This window comes from Saccopteryx bilineata, chromosome 2 (assembly GCF_036850765.1).
Source record: "Saccopteryx bilineata isolate mSacBil1 chromosome 2, mSacBil1_pri_phased_curated, whole genome shotgun sequence".
In the NCBI taxonomy this organism is placed as follows: domain Eukaryota; kingdom Metazoa; phylum Chordata; class Mammalia; order Chiroptera; family Emballonuridae; genus Saccopteryx; species Saccopteryx bilineata.
Window position 1 is genome coordinate 389,611,720 of NC_089491.1, and position 19,743 is coordinate 389,631,462.

General features: G+C 42.7%; 1 protein-coding gene across 3 annotated transcripts in view; it reads left to right on the forward strand.

The window, feature by feature from the left end:
- MAP2K4 (mitogen-activated protein kinase kinase 4) overlaps positions 1-19,743 on the forward strand; it is a 96,438-nt gene that overhangs the window by 20,502 nt on the left and 56,193 nt on the right. For all 3 annotated transcript variants that reach the window (XM_066264287.1, XM_066264288.1, XM_066264289.1), the window contains one exon: positions 11,834-11,936. In XM_066264287.1, coding sequence (XP_066120384.1) covers positions 11,834-11,936 — 103 coding nt within the window. The remainder of the gene's footprint in view (positions 1-11,833; positions 11,937-19,743) is intronic.

Sequence of the window (19,743 nt, forward strand, 5' to 3'; positions counted from 1 at the left end):
AATATGGGTTTCCCTGCTTCTCTGAAAGTAGAGCATCCCTGTGAAACTTTTCATTAGCTGAAATGGTATGAAGGGAAGAAGCAATTAGCATGAAGCTAAGTGGGAAAAATGGTATGTGTTCCCAGGTCCCAAATCCAACTCTTGGCCAACGTCTTTCGTAATTACACTTAGTTTTGCGATAAGCCTAACAGCCTTGTGAGCTGTCTTATGCTTTTCTGAGACCTTAGGACACATCTTGCTGACGGAGGCACGGAGTAATGGAGATGATCTCGGATGTTCTGAGACCTAGTTCAGAGCACCGGCACTGGTGCCGAGATGCTGCGCGTAGTTCCCGGGGGAGGAGCCTGGCGGAGCTGCTGTGGGTGTGGGGTGCTCTTTTTCTAAACAGCTCTGCAAAGCACCCAACAGTATTTTCGTTTTTTGCTTTTTCTGTAAAAGCAAGAGTCCTCTTTGGATGTCTTCCAGTCTGCAAAAACAGGTACTAACGTAGCTCTGTAGTAAAAGCAACATGGCATAGTGCAGATTTAAAAAGCAGGACTGTGTTTGTGCTATATCACAGAACTGTGTATAGCAAAACCACCTTGCATGCAATTAACCCCTAGCTTTGAGTCTATTATCAAGTGTCTAGGAGGGCTAATTGCAGTCACCCGGGAAGATAGGTGGGTACCTCATATCATTCTGGCCAGTAGACGTTGACTGTCTGTTGTGAAAAAGCTCCGCATGCCCTCTCTGGGAGGACCAAAGCCCCACCTTCACTGGGAGGCTAGGGTGCCTTTTCTTACAGCTTTCTTGATCCTGATCTACTTGCTAAGGAAGTTTTCGGAGGACTGGGTGTAGAAGAGTTAATTGTTATGGATGCGAATCCTGATTGGTGTTTTTGGCTGATAAAGAAGGAAATTTACATCTGATGAAAGTCTCCCTTTGTTGTGTGGTTGATAGCTTTGTTGTGTGGTTGATACTATTCTATTGATAAGTAAACTTTTCGAGAAGTCAGGTCTGGTTATTTGGTAGCTCCTCAGTGTGGGTGCTTCAGTGAATACATTATCTGTCGGCTGAAATGCAGATTTCTCGGGCCCTGTGTCCTGGAGCTGCCGAGTAGAGCTCTAGGTCACTGGAGTGGCCAAGAACAGCCCTGTTTTTTCTTCATTGTGTTGTCCAGATGTTCTTATGTCACGACACATAAAAAAGGTTTGAAGCACCAATTGAAGAAATACTGATGGTATAGTTAAAATATACGGTTCACGTGCTTATTTCATTTATGGCTGGCTGGTAGAAAGTTAAAATGGTAATGGTAGAATGGTGTGTGTTTACCAAGCAGGAAAAATAAATGTGATGTCAGCCCAGTGAGCGCTTGGTTCCCCGTTAAGAGTTCAAGCAAGCTGTTCTGAGAATATCTGTCCCTGCCTCTACATTGACGTTGGCAGGGATCCACTGCCCGGGCTTGGGGGAGTGATGAAAACTGGAACAAGCCTCATGATTTTTCTTGACACGGTTTTCCTAAGTTTGTGTATTATGTGGCTTATCCCACTAGAAAGATGGCTACCGAAAAGGAAGAGTCAGTTGTGTGGCTAGCTCCCTAATATTTGTGCATGGTCAGACAGTGACTTCAGAGGTTGGGGAGCTAATGAGTTTAATTAGAATGTTGAGGGGTTCTGATTGGGAACAGAGGTCGCTCTGTGGCTTACATGTTACAGAAGAAGGAAGAGGTCCCTTGGACCGTTCTGCATGGAAACTTTGTTGGAGTTGACTAGCATGGCATTTGTGTCTTGACCCCACGGGGCTGCTGCTGATCTGTTCACAAGTTGGAGGCTGAAGAACATAAATGTCCTATAGTTTGGGCTGAGTTTTAGGCATGGCATGGATGGTGTAAAGCCAGAAGCCAGGGCCAGGGCTACTATTACAGCCGCCACCTGGCCCATGCAGGTTCGCATTGGATTCGGACAGTCGGCAAAGAAACAGCAGAGCCAAAAACTGATGGGCCATAGTCTTTAATTCTAGCTTGCACCCGGTGGCCAAGTAAAAACACACACTGGGCTCCAAAATCCAATCACATTCAGTGCTCACAAAGCTACTGATTTATCCGAGTTTCCTAGAATCAAAGGTTTCTAGCTCACCAGCCTTATTCTCCTCAGTTCCCCATCTCCTTCCTTATCCCAGATACAAACTCTACACAAACTGGCTTCTCACTCAACACTCCGCCATCTTGGCTGCTCCTCCTGGCCTCCTCCACGTGGCCTTTCTCTGCTCTCCTCTGCTCTCTCATGCTAATCTCAGGAACCAAGCGGGCAAACTCTCTCGCTCCGTCCCCATTTTATAGTGTAGAAATCCAAACCCTTAATCCAATATACAAAATAGGGAAGTCTCTAATACAAAGTCACTTTCTGAGGCATGATTGGATTGTACCACCCCACATCAAAACGGGTGGGAGAGGCTTAATCCCAAAACCAAGCCCCAGGCTACAATGATCTTGCCTGCCTTTAGAGACACACATTAATATCACCTGGGCGAGGGCCTCCTCGTGGGCAGTGCCGTCTTTAACAAAGTCAGCATAATACATTTTATCCGCCCAACAGATGGGAAGTGTTCTGAGCACCTGGACAAGGTGCTGAGCACCTTTACCGACAGTGCTATAAGCACTCCCCTTCCTGGCTAGACCTCTCCGCCTCACGTAGCAGTAGTGCTGTGTGAGTGGGCTTCGGGCCGGTGAGGAGCAGCTTCGGCCTTCCTCAGGAAGGACTGTGAAGGGTGACCGTCTACCAGAGGACTCTGAGTCAACTGGAGACTCATGAGAAACTCGTCCTAGCACATTCTGCCTCTTGTCCCCGGAACAGGGCTGGCGGGTGTGCGGATGGTCCTGGCAGCCGGCTTGGGTACCCACTTGGCGCCCTCTCTAGGTGGGTGTGGGACTGGCATTCCGACTCTTTACTTTGCTGCGGACACTGCACTTGCAAAATAACTGGAGGGTGGCTTTGTGGGCGTGATTGTGTTGGACGAGCTTCTCCTGTTCGGTTGGAGATTAAAATATTGTTACATTTGGCTGAACCACATACCTTCAAAAGTCTCAAAAGATATAATTTGTGAAATATTACAAAATGATAGTGTAGGAAGTATCCAAGGTGTATATATATATATATATATTTTTTTTTGCATTTTTCTTTAGCTGGAAACAGGGAGAGACAGTCAGACAGACTCCCGCATGCGCCCGACCGGGATCTACCCGGCACGCCCACCAGGGGGCGATGCTCTGCCCACCAGGGGGCGATGCTCTGCCCATCCTGGGCGTCGCCATGTTGCGACCCTCCTGGGTGTCGCCATGTTGCGACCAGAGCCACTCTAGCGCCTGGGGCAGAGGCCACAGAGCCATCCCCAGCGCCCGGGCCATCTTTGCTCCAATGGAGCCTTGGCTGCGGGAGGGGAAGAGAGAGACAGAGAGGAAGGCGCGGCGGAGGGGTGGAGAAGCAAATGGGCGCTTCTCCTGTGTGCCCTGGCCGGGAATCGAACCCGGGTCCTCCGCACGCTAGGCCGACCAAGATATATTAATAGATGTATGAAAGGGTCTATATTTGTATTTTTAAGGCCATGTTTTTTTAATTTCTTTAGTCCTCTGTAAGGTTGGTCTGTTTTACAATGCTCTGGTATGAGTAGCCAGGAGATTATCACTGACACCGAAACAATAAATGCTTATTAACGTAGAAAAACTGAATCACAGAAAACCAGAAAAAAGAAAAAAAATCACCTATAATTCCAGCACTTTGAATTAATTACCAATGATATTTTGGTGATTATAAATTATCATGCTTATATGTGTTTTTATTAAAATGATAATTTATTAGACATGTTCCTTGATGCCTGATCTAAAAAAAACTGATAAAAAGACTCCTTTACTACTTATTAACATTTTCTGGTATCAGTAGTCTTTTATGGTATATATTTTTATTTTTGCTGGTAGTATAGTATTGCAGTTATAATTGGGCCATAATTTTGTAATTGATCTACTGTAAATATTCCTGCTTTGAGTAAGTTGACTTGTATGTTCTGTAACTTCCTAAAGGGTAGGTTCTTAGGAATGGAAGTGCTGGGTTAACCGTAGGGCATGTTGAGATACTTTCTAGATATTGCCCTCTTAGAAAGTGGACCAATTTATATTCAGAGTAGGAATTTGTTTGTTTAATCAGTTATCTATTTTTGTTTGTTTACTGAACAAATGTTAGGAATTTATGTGTTTGGTATAAATCTTGGCATTGAGGTACATGAGAAATAGCAGTTCTGTCTTTTTGGAGCTTTGGGTTTGTTGGGGAAAGTATGGAGACACCAAATAACCGCAAATAGATGTAAATATACAGCTGTGTTCAGAAGAGACCCTCTTGGCCCTGGCCGGTTGGCTTAGCGGAAAAGTGTCTGCCTGGCATGTGGATGTCCCAAGTTTGATTTGTGGTCAGGGCACACAGGAGAAGCGACCATCTGCTACTCCACCTCTCATCTTCTCATTCTGTCTCTCTCTCTTTTTCTCCCACAGCCATGGTTCTATTCAAGCACGTTCGCCCCGGGCACTGAGAATAGCTCCACGGCCTCACTTCAGGTGCTGAAAATAGCTTGGTTGCTAAGCAATGGAGCAGTGGCCCTAGGTGGGCAGAGCATCGCCTTTTAGGGGGCATACAGGGAGAATCCTGGTCTCTGCCTCCCCGCCTCTCACTTAATGAAGAGACCTGCTCTTTATACCCTTGTTAACTTGATTCTTTTTATGTATGTATGTTATTAAAGGCATACATTGAATTTTAATATTTTGAATTAACTAGAAGAATTTGATATTTTCATGTAAATGATTTATTTTTATTCTTTTATTTGTGAATTATCTGTTTATTTTCTAATTGGGATATTTGATGTCATATCATAAAGCCCTTATATCCACCACCCCTTGAATTTTTTATTTCAGAAAGTAGTGACTTCAGCTGGGGCTGTTATTTCAGACAAAGCTAATTTCTTTTTGCCCCTCAATAAACCAGGGGCCCTTATGGGAGAATTTGGGACCACGGAGATCAAAAGCCAAGCTTCTGCTCAACAACATCTGTTTGATGCCAAGCTCTGCTCAACAACATCTGTTTGATTCCTCCCTCATCTCAGGTCCTGTTTATGTCATGAAGCCTTGACATTTGTGCTCCCTTGGTCATCTCAGCAGGTCTTCCTGCGTTGGTATATTTCTGAGGAGTTTGGACTGACCAGCACTTGGCCAGTTTAGCCTGGTGAATTATATTTGCTCGTTGGTAGCAGACATCCCTGGCTCAGTCTGATCAAAAGTAGTGCTGTTGGTGGTTTTAATTAATTGCCAGCTCAGGCTGCCTATAGAAATCCATAATAATGGCATTGTGAATAACTGAGTTAAAATTACTAGTGGTCCTAGAGGGGTTCAGATAACCATGCCAGAGTGATTTGAGGATTAGCCGAATCAGGGAATGAAGACTCAGTTCAAGTATTACGTTTGGAAGGATTTTAAGTCATATTGAGAGCTTCATTCCATGAAATTTACTGTGACAGAAATGAGTTAAAAGTTTTTTTTTCCTTTTGGAAGATCAACTTGGGCACAAATTTGGGGCTTTTAAGCCTACAAACTCCCCCTGAAGACGTCTGTTAACCAAACAAGAACCTCACAGTAACATGCAGTCTGTAATGAGCAAAATGCCCATTTCTGGAGTCTATCAGTGTCTGCGAGGAGCTGTTCTGCCTTCCTGTCAGGGCAGCCGCCCTGAGGGAACTGATAGAGGAATAATAGGACCTTTGATAATTCCAGGTTAAAAAAAAGTGTCCCTGTTCCAGGAGAGGACGAGAGTCCTAGGCCAGAGGTCAGGAATGCCGACAGTGAATTACTTCTGTCTCGGTTAGGCAGCTTGACCTCTGAGGTCAACCTTGTCTGCTGAGGAGAATGTTTAACATGGAGGAAACATTGACTGGTGCTAGTGAAATGCCCCTAGTGTGGGACCAGCCATCGGGACACGAGGGAATGCGTAAGAAAGCTGGACAACTGAGCCAGTATGAGGCTGACACTGTTGATCCTTTACCCCTCCAAGCCCCCTCCGAGGAAGGAGCAGTTCATTTCGTGTGGCTGGATTGGGACTGAGGCTGGGAGGTCGTCACCTGCCCTCGTGTACAGCCAGGAAGTAGCAGAGCCGAGTTTCAAAACAAGGTGAACTGGCGCTGTCATTCCATGCTGTTTTTTCTAGTTTCTAAGAGAAATGGTGGATTTGGATGGGAGTAGGGATTTTTATGGGACAGTAATTTAAACAAACCAACAAAGCAAACTGAATTTTGTTCTCTCCTTGTTCATATCTTTTGTTGGTTTAACATGTATCAAACTTTTTCCAGGTTTTTTCTTTTTAGAGAATTTAATTAACTTACTTTTCAATCAGTTTTTTTTAAGAGAGCCAGAGACACACAGAAAGAAACATCAAATTGTTGTTCCACTCATTTATGCATTCATTGGTTGTCTTGTGTGTGCCCTGACCGGGGATTGAACCCACAGCCTTGGCGTATGGGGATGACGCTTTAACCAACTGAGCTACCTGGCCAGGGCTTCTCAGTTTTAATACTTAGAACTAATATCATAGCAGTTACCATTTTTCATGCTACTGTTCAGCAGCCATTGCATTTTCAAGGTATGGTCACCCTCGCCACAGAAGTGCTGCCGTGTGAGGTCTGTTTCGGTCTTGGTTTTACAGATGTGTTAAGTGCCCAGGCTGTAGGAATATCCTGTTTCTTTTTCCTTAGCAGTATTTCAGTGGTGATCATTTAGCATTTATTTAGCAATACTAATTCCTCCTTTGACCCTTCAGCCTCCTCCTACCAATATTCCTTTATCATTCTGGCAGGACGCCACACAAAACAATCTTTGCCGTGGGTCAGCTGTTTTGTCTCCTGCCGGGCACACTAGCTGCGCCTGTGCAGGGGCCGTGATATTTCTGTACCTATGGTGATGTCAGTCGTTACATTGGCCTCCCCCAAAATTCATCTTATACGAAAGTGTTAACACATGTTAAAGACGGTGGGGAGGCTGCTGGCCTATTTACTTCGTCTCTTAAACTCAGAACCATTCAGCTTCAAAATGTTAGCTGCATCAATGATTAGCAGCTTTATTTTACTGACTGGAGCTCAAAGTTGTGAGATTTATGAATTTTTGGAAATCGCTCACTGTTGTGTATCAAAGACTTGAGGAGTAGAGGAGGAGGAGTATAGCATTAGCTGGTAGTAGTAGCTCATTTAATACTTGGAATGCCCGAGATTGGAGATTGTCAGTCCAGGACAGGACTGACCAGGGTGACTTCCTTCCTCTCTCAGCTTCTGCACTGATGTAATAAATTAGGGCACTTATTACTGTAGTAATCGAAGCAGAAAGGGAAATGAAAACAGGTTCTTGTCTAACACTGTGTTTCCTCATTTCTGAAAGTGTTTGAATATAAAGTTATATGGCTAGAATTGTGTGTTCCTCATTTCATGATTGGTGATTACAAATAATTAAAAAAGTTATTTTCTATTCTCTTCCTGGTTTGCAAAGAAGGTACTAAGAATTAAAGTCAAGAGAGAAAGGAATTTATGGCAACCCCCACCCCCACCCCAGAGGATGCTCTGAGTTCTGGCTGCTCCATCACCACTATTCTTGAAGGCATATGTGACTGACTCGTACATTGTACTTCAGGTTCTCACTTTTTCCTGTGCTGGGTTCTAGAGAATTCCTTGTGGTGACGGGGAAAGTTCCTTTAGAGGGCCCTGCACTCCTTCCTGGCTCCTTCGGCTGTGAAGAGTGGTGTAAAAGGGCAGCTGTTTCATTTTCGTGGTTATTTGTTCGTTGAGTGGTAGCCCCGCTGGGCTCCCTGGAGTCCGCCCACATGTCAGCGTGCAGCTAGTAGGTCTGTGGGGCTGACTGAGCCTAGCTGAGGTGGTGGTACTTCTGCCCCCCTTCCTTCTTGGGGCCTCCATTCTCAAGGCAGCTGTACTGGACCGCCTAGCCTTACTCAGTACTTCCCAAGAAGGTGAAAGTAGAAGCCACAAGGCCTCAAGTCTTAACCCTTGGAAGTCATTAAACATTCCTTCAGCTAAATTGTTCTGGTCAAAACAAGCCCCAAGGCCAACCCAGATTCAAGAGGTAGGGAAATGGATGTAGTCACCTATTGATTAGGGCAAAGCAGCAAAGTTACATTACAAAGAGGTGTGGACACAAGGAGTTGTGACCCCTAGGTGACTATGTATGTAACGCTCGGCCACATAACCCACAGTGATTCATTAGTATCATATCACAAAGCCATCCTCTGGAGGCAGCTATTACATGTTCCATACAGGTCCTTCAGTGGTTTCTACTGCCATCACCAGTGAAAACATTGCTGTTACTATTTCAGATTTGGTGAAATAACTGGTGTTGAAAATATGTAGATTGACTAAAATATTGTAGAGCTGGTGTCCACACTTACAGATTGCATGGGAAGATTCTGGCTCTCATTCTGACCAGGGTGCCAGAACCCTCCTTCCTCAGACACAAGGACAGAAAAGAAGTCTCCTGTGTGGGATGAGAGAATAGTGCAGTGTTGACAAAAAACAATCTAATCGTTGTATCTCAGTCAATATTTGTTGAATTGCTATTTTCCTCTAGTTACCTCTTACAGGTGGTTTGCAGAGCTCAAAGATAAATCAAGAGAGTTAACCAGTTAGAAAAGAAAATCGTTCACAATTTGATGATGGAAACAGCCTTGGGGGTTACAAGGTGGACCCGGTGTAAACACAGTATTCCTCTGAGGACACACTGGTTTTGGAAAGTATGAATAATATCGCTTCCTAATGAATAGTGAGGAAATGACACCTTTTCGTTATCTGAGAATAGTGAAGGAGAGATGTTTTTGGTAATCTGGAATGCAGAGCGGTCATCTTGTATTTGATCTGTGGACAGACTAGTGCCCTTGGTGAGTGAGATCTTTGGCTAAGATCAAATTTAGTTGTATGGAAAGTGATGTTGAAGGTTTGTATTGCTTGAGGAGATAGCAGAGGGAGAATATTCAGGGCTCTTGATCATTTGGCCAAAGGCCAAATAAAGCTGACCTTCCACCCTCAGTGTTCTGTGAGGCGTTGAGATGCTGTGTCAGTCACAGCAGAAGGTGCTCTTGGGCTTAGTGAGCATGGATATGCCTGGGTATATCTTTTTCTTCAACCATAGTTTTGAATGTTCTTGAAGACCCCGTGCTTGGGAATGTTTCTCTGATGAAAACTTGAGGAAAGAACTGTCTTAGATGATGTGGGACAGACTGTTTCAATAGTTCGGGGTGTTCTCTTCGGGGAGAGCTTGGAAACCGGAATTTCCAGGGTGGTGCAGAAGTTAGCTTTTGAAGAAAGGGCCAATTTTCCTGTTTTCCTTTGGCTGTTCTCACAGTGATTCTTCGTTGTGGTGTTGTTTTGCACTTGATCTTGGTCATTGATCAGTTTTTCACCGTCCTGAGGTCATGGGTGACGTACCGAGAGGTCCCAGACATACACTGCATGACAGGTGGCATTCAGCTTTTGATTTGGGGTGTTTGTGGGCATTGAACTTTCTCAAATTTGATTTGCAGAAGTCCTTAGCTTAATTTTTATCTTCAGAAGCTATGCTATTTAAAGTAACATTCATAGGTTCCAGGGATTAGGACCTGGTCTCTTTGGGACCCACCATTCAGTCCACTACAGTCTGCCTTCTGGCCCCCCAAATACTCACATCTACCTCACATGCAAAACACATTCAGCCTACAGGTCCGATCCAGAGCTAACCGGCACTTCACCCTCCCAACAGTTGGAAATGTCATCCCAAATCATCTACATCAGGTCTGGGTGGGACTCTGAGGATCCATTTTGACACACAATTCCTCTCCATCTGTGGACCTCGAAACAAGAAGACAAGTGATCTGCTTCCAAAATACGTGGTGGGTCAGGCTTTGGATAAACTGAAAGGGAGACAGGTGACAGTGAGTGGAAGGAAGAGAGGGTCCAGCAGCCCCAGCATGGCCCGAGCCCCGCAGGGCGGACCTGCCAGGCCTGAGCGTGACCCTCTGCCTTCCACGTTGCCCAGAGCCACAGTTCCAAGAAGTAAAAGAGCGCATGCGTATACAGTGTTTTTCTTGTATATATTGCTGAAACTGTCACCGGTAAAATGTACTTTTCCACCGGTAATGTATTGTACTAATGATCATTTTACCTAGTCACTTTGATCCATGTGTTATCATTGAAAGTATAGATGTGTATGTATAAAACAAAACCTGTAAGCTTTTCTAGTTTCACATGATCAAAATTTTAACTGCCTTTCATAATTCTTTCATAATTTTGCTTTACTGATCATACCCTTGCCGATTTTTAAATTTTTTCCCTAACGTATGATGTCTTTATATAGAGAGAGAGTTTCTGATTTTGTATTGCAAGCATTTTCCCAGATTTTTATCTCAATACTTAAACTTTTTTTTGGTAATATACAGAACTGGCTTTTTAAAAGAGTCATATTTACTATGTATTTTTTATAGAGTACCATTTGCATGTGCAATTTGAATGTCCTTCCTTACTCTACTTGCTGTCAAATAAAAATGATTTTAAAGTACATACTCGGTACCGGAGAGGCCAGTTGCAGAAGGCTCATGTGGTATAAGTCTTATTTCTGAAAGTGAGGGGGCGGGCCTTCGGAATTCCCATCCAGTAGAAAGGCCCGCCCCCCACAGCTGACCGGGGCCACAGCCAGGAAGGAGCTCTGGGCCCCTCTTCTGCTGTCCTGTCGGACGAGCGTGGCTCTGGGCCCCTCTTCTGTCCGGTCCGACGAGCGTGGCGACCCACACTTGCAAGTCCCCTCACACAGACCAGGCTGAGGCGGCTGCGCGCTCTCGGACAGCGGCCGAGTCCTCCGCGCAGGGGAGGCGGTTGGGTTGCAGGCATGTCTGAGTGGGTAGATCCATGTACAATAAACTGCGAAGAGTGAGTGCTGGGGGACACTAGTACCCTCAAAATGTGCCTGAAGCCACGATGAAATGTGGTCAGTGGTTAAAGCATGTTATGAAACAGTGTTCTGGTCTGGTTTTAACTGTAGAGCAAGAACAATGTCTGTGTAGAGAAAGTAGTCCGCAATATAGAAGAATGTGTTTGGGGTCATTGGACTTAGAAGTGTACATAAGTATTTTTAAGAACCCCATCTATTTTATATGTGTATATAATATTTTATATATTTTTTTGTTTTGTCTTTTCTGAATTTTCTGGTGTTTTATAAAGGACATGTTTTGTTTATGTAATATAAAACATTGATATCTTCTTCCTCCTCAGCCTAAAGGAATTGCTCCAGATAAATAATTATTTGACATATCTTTGTTATTAATTTTTTTTCTTTGTTATTAATTTGAAGTTGACTCTACCATGGTATTTTTTAGCCCATTATGGTTGCAAATGCTTTAGATTCTGCATGCAATTGTTGATTACATTTGAGAGAAAATGATACTTATTAAATTAAGGCATTAAAGTTTAGCATTTTTCAATATAACTGCTGAAGTGAATGATTTTCATAATGATATTTTGACTTGCATAAGTGTCAGCTTCTCTGGGCATTGAACTTGAAGCCCTGGAAATTACTTCCTGTTTTACTGGAGCATAAATGTGTGGTTTATGGATGGTAACAACTTTAGACAATTTCTGTTTACTCTCTCTTAATTCTAGAAATTCTCTGTTGCCTTTTAAAATACTATATTACCTATATGTAAAGGAAATGTTTTCTGCCATTTGGTATGACTTTCTTATGCCCTCAGGACAGTGCCTGTTTTGTAGTACTTGAAACTTTTACTTTTTATTTGTTATTTCTTAGGTAAACGCAAAGCACTGAAGTTGAACTTTGCAAACCCACCTTTCAAATCTACAGCAAGGTTTACTCTGAATCCCAATCCTACAGGAGTTCAGAACCCACACATGTGAGTATTTCTGTAATCGAATAAGAGGTTCGTGTCAAGCAAAGGTGTTAAAAGTTATTGTGTTATATGAATTGTTTTGGAGACTAGGGATTGGTCTTCATTATTTGGAGGGACCATTTGAAACATTGCTATTTGAACTTAAGTAGAAAGCTCTTGGGGCCGTAGTCTGAAGCAGGAAAACACAGTTTTCCTTTTTAAAGTTTAGTTGAAGGGAAGAAGAGTTAAAGAGTGAGATGTATTTATATCTTTTTAATTTTTCTCCCACACAACTGAGAACGTTGTTGGTCCCTTTTTTTCTGGATTCTCTGTTCAATTGTAAAGGGTGTTTAGGAGACTTCGTTCTCCCGGGGGACGGCACTCACATCCCTGACTAGTGACAAAATAGGTCCCCATTCTTTTTACTCATTGATTGATTGATTGGTTTTAAAGAGAGAGAGGAAAGAAGAGAGAGAAACATGGATTTGTTGGCCCACTATTCATGCATTCACTGGTTGACTCTTGTGTGTGCTCTGACTGGGGGTGGGACCTGCGACCTTGGTGTGTTGGGATGACACTTAACCAATGGAGCTCCCCAGCCAGGGCTGAGTCCCATCTGGATAAACTGAATTCCTGTTGAGATTTCCATGTCACAGTAAATTAAAACAAGATGTACATGTGTCAATGATTATTTTTTAAATGTGTTCCTTGGATTTTTTTATTAGAAGATAAATGTGATGTTACAACATTTCCCTGAAAATATTAGACACATCTGTTACTTTAAAATACCCTCAGAATAATATTTTACAGAGACCTTTGATTGAATTGAAGTGATATATTAATAGATAATGTCTTTCTTCCCAAAAAGCTGTCATACACAGGGTCAAAAGCAGCGGCTTGACGTTTCTGTCCACGTCCATAGAAGTCCCTCTCCCCCAGCTCTGGTCCGGAGAGCTGTCGAGGTGGCAGTGACAGGGAAGGTTGAAGAAGGGTCAGAATAGTGACAGTTCTTAATAATTTCTCAACAATTTGTATTCACACCTTGTTAGACCACAAGTATATTCTTCCCAAAGAGGCATATTTATTGCTGTTTTCTTGTCTTTTGAGGTGAGGTGTGCATTGTGGGCACAAACAGTGACAAGTTGGTAGAAGGACGTGTCCTGCAATAAGAATGTCGGAAATATTTCATTTCATTATTTTGTTTTGAAATTCTTAAAAATATTTTATTTTTATTTTAGAGAAGAGAGAGGGTGAGAGAGAGAGAGAGAGTGAGAGAGAGAGAGAGAGAGAGAGAGTGAGAGAGAGAGAGAGAGAGAGAGAGAGAGAGAGAAGGGGGGAGGAGCAGGAAGCATCACCTGACACAGGTGCCTTGACCAGGGAAGGCCCGGGTTTCCAACTGGCAACCTCAGCATTCTAGGTGGACGCTTTATCCACTGCGCCACTGCGGGTCAGGTGAAAATATTTTATTTTTACAAAAGCAGTAGTGGTACAATGGATAGAGCATCAACCTGGTATTCTGAGGTCCCTGGTTCAAAACCCCAAGGTTGCTGTCTTGAGCACGGGCCCACCAGCTTGAGTGTGGGGTTGCTGGCTTGAGCGTGAGATCTTTAGCATGATCCCATAGTCACTGGCTTGAGCAAGGGGTCACTGGCTCTGCTGTAGCCCCCCGGTCAAGGCACATATGAGAAAGCAATCAATGAACAACTAAGGTGCCGCAACTACAAGTTGATGCTTCTCATCAACTTCTCATCTCTCCCTTCCTGTCTCTCTCTCTCTCTCTCTCTCTCTCTCTCTGTCTCTATCTCTCTCTCTTGATAAGACAAACAGCGGTGTCAAGAAGGGAATATTGTGTGTCTGTGTGTGTCTCTTAGGCTTTTACCTGTAACCTTAAGGGGAGTGAAGGTTAGTTTAAATGAAAGCGGAGTAACGATTTATTTGACTGGGGATAGAGTTTGTCAGTTTAACTCTCTGGATGTTCCTAAAGAGATCTCCCTTTAGGAGCTCAGCCTGGAGTCCCACGTTCCCGCCTCTCTGACACACCAAGTGGGGCTACAATACTGAGGAGGGAAGCCCTTCTACCTCTTCCTCAGGCGGAGCCTCAGCAAGGAAGCCCTGTGGAACGACTGCCTCCCCCCTCCTAGACCTTTCAGTGAGAGCAGGTGCATAGCCACGGCCTGAACATGTCTCTTCACCTTGGCTGCCAGCTGGATCATGTATTTGAAGTCTAAGAAAGAAAGTGTCTGCAGTAATCAGAGATTTTAAGCCCCCTTGGATAAAAAGAAAGACAATCTGACTCATATTTAGAACTGGAAAACCATTTACGTGTATCAGAACTCTTCCCTGAAGAGTTTCTTCATGGATAGTGAATTCATGGACCGTTTCGCCCTCCCTAATTAACAGTAAATAGGCTGAAAAGAAGTTTTCTTCCAAAATTTGATCCAGTCAGGTGGTTTATTTATTTATTTGTTTGTTTTTGTTAAACCTACTTTGTAATAATCCTATAATCAGCTAGGTTTCTTATCCTTTGTTTCTTCCCAGCCAGTGTTAAAAGTTCCAGAGAACAAGGTAATAGGCATTATTTTTACCGTTGGATAGAATCTCTAGAGTTTGGTGTTGGTGTGTTACAATTTCAGACCCAGACTTCGTATGAATTTTATGATTGCACTGGTTTAGTATCTGGGTTGAAACAGCAGCTGGCTGCTTAGATATTGGTCAGAGGCAGTTGCTTCACTGCTTAGGGGCCACGTGACTCCTTGCCCCCCCTCGCCCCCCCTACACCCCCTCTAGTAAAAGAATCCTTTTGTGTCTTCCTCTGACTTGTGTGCTATCAGGCCCTGGGAACCAGTGTTGCTCACTGCTTAGGATAAGACTTGAAGTTTGTGGGGGCTTTGAACAAGCTACCTCTGTGCTATTTATGTGTGTTTCTTCCTTCTAAACTTTCCTTGAACTTTAGTTACACATCTAAGTGTAAAACTTTTTCATGAATTTAGGAAAGATCAGATGAACTATAAGCAACTAGTGAAGTTAAGCTGTGTCCTGGGAACGGGTTTTAGATCATCTGGCATTTGATGTCTGCTGGCTACACAATTCTGTGAAAGAGTTAAAAAAAAATATTAAGACTGTGTCCTTATTTTCTGCGAGCCAACGGTTTTTGAATAAATTCCAAGAAATGAGACTTGGCTACAGCGGTTCGGAAGTAAGGCGTAAAGTGTTAACAGATTGGATGTCCTGTGAATGGTGCAGAAGGGGCAGTAAGATCGCTTTAGATGACTGGCTGAAGAGTTGCACCAGGGGGCCAAGATCTAAACTGGAATTTGAAAGACAGGAAGAGACCAGGTAGAGAACAGGTAGGTGGAGAGAAGGGAGTCTGGTGAAGTGCAGGCACCAGGGAACTTTTGGGTACCGTGGACAGATCTATGTATTTGTAGCTGGGGTGTTTCTTAAATATATTTATATATTACCTATATATGTATCACCTTTTCTATCACTCATTGGAAAGTTTTAGCCTTTTTTCTTTATTCTTGGTATTCTATAATTATATGAAGATATGCTTAGATTTGGATCATCTTTGTGTACTGGAAGAACTGTTTTAGTCGGAAGATTTATGTATCTGTTTCTGAGAAAATTTCTGCTTAAAAAAAAAAAAATATATATATATATAGGTTCCTTTCTGTTCTTCCTATTCTCCCTTCCTGAAGTGTGTGTTATTTGGATATTGGACCTCTTGAATTCCCTGGATCTTTGACTCTTATTTCATATTTTCCATCTCTATTTTTTCCCCTCTGTATCCTCTGAGATTTCCTTTATATTATGACTCGGATATAGAATATTCTATTTTAATTTAAATTCCAATTGTTGATTGTAGCTTTTTCTTAGTATCCTATTAATTTCTGGGTATAAAATCTGAAATTTTAAAGTCTTTTCTGTCGGCTAGGTAATTTATTTGCTCAAGGGTCAGTTTTTCTTTTACCTTTGTCTTTCTCCTTTGTATTAGCTTTTCCCCACCCTGTCTTATAATTACTGATTTTCCATAGGGAGTTGAGGATGAGGAAATTAGGAGCCTCGTGGAAGCCCAGCTATTGATGGTCAGCTGGTGAGCTTGACCTGAGTTTCCTGTAACGGCTGGAGAGCTGGCCGTCTGCCCTGAGTCTTCTAGCTGCCGGGGCAATTAGCAGGACCAACACTCACCATAGGAGGCCTCGTTCTCTCCAAATAATGTGTTTCTTTTCTTCAGACTCACGCTTATTATTATTATTATCATTATGATGAGGAGAGAATGGAGAGACAGCTCCGAGGAACTGGCTCGACCTTTCTTCTAGGGAGAATTTCAATGACCCTGTGCTTCTGGGCTCTCCTACCTCCCACCGTGGGTCCTCCCTGGGCTCTCCTGCCTCCCACTGTGGGTCCTCCCTGGGCTCTCCTGCCTCCCACTGCTCCTGCCTCCCACTGTGGGTCCTCCCTGGGCTCTCCTGCCTCCCACTGTGGGTCCTCCCTGGGCTCTCCTGCCTCCCACTGTGGGTCCTCCGAAGGTTGTGAGGCGCCACGCTCAGCCCTCACCTCTGCTGTGCTCCCTCCTGCCATGTGGTGTGGGCTGTAGTTTTTGTGTTGTTTTTTTAATTACCAAGTTTTAAAACTTTATTGTGGGAAGTTGCAAATATCTACAACACTAGAGAGTGGTGGATGAGTCTGTATGTATCTGCCAGGTAGCTTTAGTGGTGTCAGCAGGGAATGTGGCCAGTGCTGTTTTTATTTACCCGCGCGCCCAGTCTTAACCAAATTTCAGGTATATTATTTCATCGATTAATATTTCAGGGTGTATTTCTAAAAGACAAGGACTCCTTTTTAAGAACATAATCATAATACTGTTATTATATCTAGTAGAATAATTATTTGATATCATCAAGTAAATATACTGCCCACAAAAATTAATGGATATTTCAAAATGCATATGATGCTATTAAAAAAAAGAAGCATTTGATTTGATTTTATTAAACAAGAACATCAGGAAAGCAAACGACAAGTCAAAGAATGTTCTTCAATTATGCAAATGATATGCAAAACCAACTTTTATTTCCTTGGTGAAAGTGCGCCATACAAAAGGCTGGAAGCACCGGAGTGTCTGCACGTTCCTGGTTCCCTCGTGTTTGTGAGCAGTGCGGATTCCTTCAGATATCTTTGAATAGTTAGAAGCAGCGTCCAAACGAGGCTGCCACGTACTGGAGTGTCTGCACGTTCCTGGTTCCCCTGTGTTTGTGAGCAGTGCAGATTCCTTCAGATATCTTTGAATAGTTAGAAGCAGCGTCCAAACGAGGCTGCCACGTACTGGAGTGTCTGCACGTTCCCTGGTTCCCTCGTGTTTGTGAGCAGTGCAGATTCCTTCAGATATCTTTGAATAGTTAGAAGCAGCGTCCAAACGAGGCTGCCACGTACTGGAGTGTCTGCACGTTCCTGGTTCCCCTGTGTTTGTGAGCAGTGCAGATTCCTTCAGATATCTTTGAATAGTTAGAAGCAGCGTCCAAACGAGGCTGCCACGTACTGGAGTGTCTGCACGTTCCTGGTTCCCCTGTGTTTGCGAGCAGTGCAGATTCCTTCAGATATCTTTGAATAGTTAGAAGCAGCGTCCAAACGAGGCCGTGCACTGCACTGCAGCGGCTGCTACATCTGAAACCGCGCAGCCCCTCGTGAGATTTTGATTAATTTTACTTTGTTTATACATTTTGGTCTGCTTTTAGGCATTCAGAAAATTTGTTTAAGTCTCTGTTTTTTGCTACTTTCATTTTTTTCTTTTTTAAATTATTCTTTTTATGTAAATCCTTGGAGAGTGAGGAGAGAATTTAAACAGGAAACTTGTTTTTAATGATCGTTTGTTGGAAAGTGATTACAACATTTCTAACGTATAGAAAATGAGTGTGGAAGAGACTCTTGTGCCTGCCACCCAGATGCAGTGGGCGTGCACGTTTTGCCCCGTGGCTCTTTCGATGAGAGAGTGAGCTGTAGAACGAGAGTAAAAGGAAAAAGCTAAAGAAGCACGTGTGGCCGCTTTTTCCATTCCCATCAGGACTGGCTTATCCCAGGCACCGGGAGCTTTTCAGTACCCAGAGGTATTTTATAAGATGTGCAAGCTGGTGATAAAATTGTGTTCTGAATATGAACTCGACCTGAGCAGGTGTAGATATTCTGTTGGTATATTCTGTGCTTTTGCCGTGCTGAATACTGTGTGAATGCCCTCAGTGTACGGAGTCATTCAGAGTGCACCAGGCAATTGTTTTTCTGAAAGAACAGCCCTTTCATCTTCACAGCATGCCAGACGTGTACAAGAAGAGACACTAGCTCAAAAAGCTGACATTGGAAACGAATAATGATGCCTGTGACTGCACTGTGGTGCTTATACTAATAATGATGCCTGTGACTGCACTGTGGTGCTTATACTAAACATTTTGGAACCATACATTCTAAGTTTAAGGGAATGTCTTTGTTGAGGCCAAGAGGGTCTCTGATATCTAATTTATCTTTATTACATGTGAGCAGAAAAAGCCTCACTGGTCTAGGAAGTTTTATTTATTTATTTTTGTTATTTTTTTGACAAGAATGGCACAAGAGAACTTTCGGGGGTAATGAACTGTTCATATCTTGTTCAAGTTATGATGTATATATAAGGGTGTATACATATGTTAACTCATCCAAGTATCTACTTATGATCTTTGCATTTCATTATATGAAAATGATACTTCAGTTTAAAAAAGCCAGGAAAATAACAATAAAAACTGTAAGTATATTATTTACTCTCACTGAATGGTACTTGTGGGCTTTTTTTGGTCCTTGTTCTCAAAGTACGATGTGTTTCAACAGTCACGTGATCGGGTATGGTGTCCTCCTAAGTGGTTGGGGCCTCCTGGGGATGTGGTGTCTTTCCTGCGCTTGTATTTGAAGGAACATTTACTAGTCTTTCACCCCTCTTCCTTTCTCTCTCTCTGTCATACAAGTATAAAGAAGAATCCAAAATGGTCCATAATCTTGCCATCTGGATAGTTCATGTTACCCTTTAAAAATCAGTAATACATGCTTGTGGTAAGAGAATTCAGTTGGTGCAGAAAGTTACAAAATAAAAAGTAAGCTTCATTCTCTTAATATTTCTCTCTGAAGACAAAACCGTATACATGGAATAGTCCTTGCAGAAACACTTGTTCAAATATCAAAATACATAATAATTTGTGTATGTCCTTAAAGTATCTATACAAAAACACAACACACAATTTTAGTGTATGCTCTTTGTAGCTTATTTTAACTTCGCACATTGTGAAGATACTTTCAGATTAGCACAGACCCTATTTTCTTTCTTTTTTTTCACATGGACAAGACAAAGATTTTCTTTTATTTTATAAGTAAATATAAAAAACACAGTGTTTCTTTATCTCTTATAAGTCAGTGATACAAATTCAAAGAGAATTTATCCTAAGTATTTCAAAATGATTGCCGTGAGCAATGAAACAGTTTTTGCTTCTTTTGCACACACCCTATTTTCAATCAGTTATATATCTTATTTACATTGTATAAGGTGTAGTATGTTTTACCTTGTTTACTGGTAGCCATTAGAGTATTTTCACTTTTTAAATTAAAAACAATTTTAAAGAATAACTTTGTGCTGGTGAACTGTATTTTTTTTTAATTAAAAAAATGTTAAGTCCTTCACAGAGTGCCAGTGTAAGGAGACTGTAACTCAGGGGTCCCCAAACTTTTTACACAGGGGGCCAGTTCACTGTCCTTCAGACCATTGGAGGGCCAGACTATAAAAAAAACTATGAACAAATCCCTATGCACACTGCACATATCT